The 4,043-nt window shown below is 41.1% G+C and overlaps 1 protein-coding gene across 1 annotated transcript in view; it reads right to left on the bottom strand.

Annotated features, from left to right (window-relative positions):
• Positions 1–4,043, bottom strand: part of LOC108799034 (calpain-9-like) — a 214,315-nt gene that overhangs the window by 73,400 nt on the left and 136,872 nt on the right. The window contains exon 9 of the mRNA XM_018570847.1: positions 1,855–1,919. Coding sequence (XP_018426349.1) covers positions 1,855–1,919 — 65 coding nt within the window. The remainder of the gene's footprint in view (positions 1–1,854; positions 1,920–4,043) is intronic.

Genomic DNA, 4,043 nt, shown 5'->3' with positions numbered 1-4,043 from the left:
GGGCGTGGGATGTGGTGGTTGGTGTTGTTTTGTGGGGGGGGGGCCTGGTATTGTGTGTCACAGTGTGTGTTCTAGGAGAAAGACTAAGGGGATGGGGTTACTTATCCCCACCTGATCTCTGTTTATCATTTAAGTGACCTCTGTCAGGGCCAGAACAGTGCAGGCATGCTTGATGAGTAGCCCCTGCTGGCGTAAAAGTCCTCTCCGTCCATTCCGCCAGTCAGCGCTGGAGGATTTTTTTACAGTCTGCAGAAGAGGAAAAAAAAAAGTGTGAGGTTCAACCCCAATTCATACCAGACCTATTAGGTCTGGTAGGAATGTTAGGAGGGACCCCCCCCAAATTAAAACAAAAAAAGTGCGTGGGGGCCCTTTAGGTCTGGTAGGAAGTTTAAGGGGGAACCCCAGCCCCCAAAAATGGGGGGGAAACATGGGGCCCCCCCTAACATTCCTACCAGACCCTTGATCTCCCCCCCCCTCCCTGCGCATTACCAGGCCACGTGCATTGGGAGGGTGTCCCCATGCCGATGGGGACAAGGGCCTCTTCTTCACAACCCTGACCCGGTGGGTGCCACTTTAATTAAAGGGGTACCCCAAAGCAAATAAGCCCCCTTGCCTGCAGACCCCCACAACCACCGGGTCAGAGTTGTGGGGAAGAGGCCCTTGTCCCCAACGGCATGGGGACAGCCTTCCAATGCCAAAGGCACGTGGCCTGGTAAGGTGCAGGGGGGGCGCTCAATCGTGCTGCCGGGCCAGTGCTCGGATCAAGGGTCTGGTAGGAATGTTAGGGGGGACCCCATGTTTTTTCCCCATTTTTTGGGACTGTGGTTCCCCCTTAAAATTCCTACCAGACCTAAAGAACCTGGTATGAATTGGGGGGAACCTCACACTTTTTTTCTTCCTCTTCTGCAGACTAAAAAAAAATATTTTCTAAGGTCATTTTGCTGCAACGAAATTTCGTCCAACAAACAAATTTCGGAATCGGAAATTCGGATTTGTTTGCATCAGTTATAACTGAAATTCGGATACATCCGAATGTCCGAATTTCGGAAATTTCGTCCGAATTTCGATTCGGAACGAATTGCACATGTCTAGTTGGTTCTATGCAACTGTGCATAGGGTAGGGTACACAAGGGAATGTAGCCCACCACACTACAATCCACACTATAGAGACATTATCTGCATAATGCACCAAAAAACGTGCATCCCCCATTTCTGACAGTGCACCAAAACACGTCCATCAGCAAGGTGCATTGGCATGCACAATAGTATAAATGGGCACTCAAGAAAACTGTAGTGGCAGTTACTAAGCAAAAGGGGAACATATTCATATATTAGAGATATAGCACCAGTAAGTATTAGTTTTATACATTTTAATATGTTTATCTCACAAAGTGGTGTCACTTTAACACTATAACAACACCTTATGTTACATTTTCCATGTGACCCTTTATCTCACAGAACTGGATTGCAATTTTTTTTCTATGTATAGTTCAACTTGTGACAGGTTACCTGGAGTCAGCTTTCACTTGTCAACTGTAGTTGACCCTGGGGCAAAATACACTCTTTCTCTTATAAGTTTAATGAAGTAATAAGAAAACAAAAAATGGTATGTATTTTTTCTTTTTAGTTTTTTATGAAGGTTAGAGGTCAAAAAACATGTTAGCTGCATATTTATGCCTGGGACCCATCTCATCTAACTAATGTCAGCAAGTGTGCCACAATACTAAGGGCTATTCACAAAAGGGTGAAGAGTTTGGGGAAAGCAGAAGAAGAGAACAATCTAGGACAACATAGCTGATTTGGAAAAACTCTCTAGTTCAGCTCACTTTCCAGTTCAGCTATTTCAAAGGATACATCCATAAGAGAGATTATGTTTACACAGGACAGGAGACTTAGTTCCTCAAACTTTATATTCTTTGCTGAAAGCAAAAACAAAAAAAGAACACACATAAATTGGTATAACTAATTTTAAATAACAAAGAAAATAAGCCAATGCAATCAAACAAAGAAAATGTAAATATTTAGTAATATATATAATATTTGTTTCCTTAAGGACACACATAACATACTACAAACAGGGGAAACTAAGATGCTGCATATTTTGTCTGATTATGAAGAATTACTGTAAAGCATGACTTTTAACAGTTAATTAACAGAGTCTGCTATACCACTCAAATGTTATCTATATAAAAAGACACAATGGGGGGAATTTATCAAAACTGGAGCAGACAGAATTTGCAGCAGTTGCTCATGGTAACCAATCAGCTTCTCTCATTAGTTTGTCAAGTTAAGTTTTTAAAATTAGAGAGAAGCTGAGTGGTTACAACAGGCATCTGCTCTAGATACTGTCTGCTCCAGTTTTGATAAATTCCCCTCATTGTATTTTTTAATAAAAAATAAGTTTAAAAAAAACATTTTTAATATTTGCATTTACAGTTTATTGGAGATGGTGTGGAGCTTGTAGATACCTTAATGTAAAATGGTATACGTTTTCTTGTAGTGTCAAGCATATTTCTGCAGTGTATTTCAGGTACCTGAAAATACACTAGGGGGAATAAAAAAAAAGCTGGAGCAGACAAAATCTAGAGCAGTTGCGCACAGCAACCAAACAGCTTCTAATGTCAATTTCAAAGCTCAACTGAACAAACTGAAGACAAAAGCTGATTAGTTGCCATAAGAAAACTGCTCCAGTTTTCATGAATTCCCCCCATTGTAGTTTTCCTTTTATTATTAATGTGTACATTTATGCAGAATTGTGATTTTGTTTGCACAAATGTATGTTCGCTAACAATTTTTTTTTGCATGTTAATTTTTTATTGCAGAGGAAAGTACAGTACAATGTGTATACGGTATCAAAGTACAATGTATAAAACAGATGTAAAACAATACTAATAGATTTGTAAAACCAGTCATGACAATCTCTAGCGATATAAAGCACACATAGCCATGTGTGCTACAGAGGCCTATAAATGACGAATATCAAGTAACTGTCAAATAACACACCGATGTCTTAAGAGCAACATCAATGAGGGCAACAAGGTCGACATTTAGTGTTGGAAGGTGGAGTAACCTTTGATTCATGCGGTCAGGAGGACGGAGAGAGAGCAGTTGTTGGGCAAAAGAAAAGCAGTGTTGGGATGGGGATTCGATTCAATCATTCAAGTGGGGGAAATATGTCTGAATAAATGGGAGTAAGTGTGAATGTGGGCAGCATCACAGGACATCGAGTTTGCCTAGTGTGTTAGTGAGTTTGGCAGTAAGGAACCATTTGGAATATTGGAAGATAATCATAATATCACGTAATTGGTCTAGGGGTAATTCAGCAATCAGGTAGGCAGACCACGTTTCGAAAAAAATTTTTGTTCATTGCATGTTAAACTTAGTGTGTAGTTTATCGGCTAACAATTTTTCATTATTTAATTACATTTATGCCTTGCAGCTGTCTGTACTTCATGCAACCAGACAGCTTCTTAGATCAATAACACTCAAGATATAGGGGTTGATTCTAACGGGGTTGAGAATCTTCACTAAATAAATTGTATCTGTTTTCACTTTGAATACTTAATCATGTGCAGATAAAATAATCAGGAATTAGCTTTTTTTTATATCATTAATTGAAGTAAATCTTCACTTAATTAATTGCGTGAAGATTCTTAAAGTACTAAAGGCTGGGCATTTTTTACCTTAATATATTCTCTGCATTAAGGTAAAAAAAAACAGTACCTTTTAGACTGCCCTGTCCCCCCACACCTACATGTCACCGCCGCTGGTCCCCGAAACGATCCTCCTTCCTGAACTTCCTTGTTGCTGGGGAGGATACTAAGGGCAAAGGAGGCACAGAGCCATAGGCTCCTCCTACCATAGTCAAACTGTTGGGTGGAGAAGAGGGACGTGGCTTGCAGCATGGCTGTGTGTCTCTATGGATGCACACAACTACTGCAGACAGAGACGGGAACACGCACATATGGGTACCTCCACAGCAGCCACTTAGCTGCTTGAGGCACCGTGCAAAAGGCAGAGGGGGGGGGGGGGGGAGGGCGGGC

Source organism: Nanorana parkeri, unplaced genomic scaffold, assembly GCF_000935625.1.
Source record: "Nanorana parkeri isolate BGI_ZX_2015 unplaced genomic scaffold, ASM93562v1 scaffold1609, whole genome shotgun sequence".
Classification (NCBI taxonomy): domain Eukaryota; kingdom Metazoa; phylum Chordata; class Amphibia; order Anura; family Dicroglossidae; genus Nanorana; species Nanorana parkeri.
The sequence above is the reverse complement of the archived record's forward strand: the minus strand, read 5'-3'. Positions and strand labels throughout refer to the sequence as shown.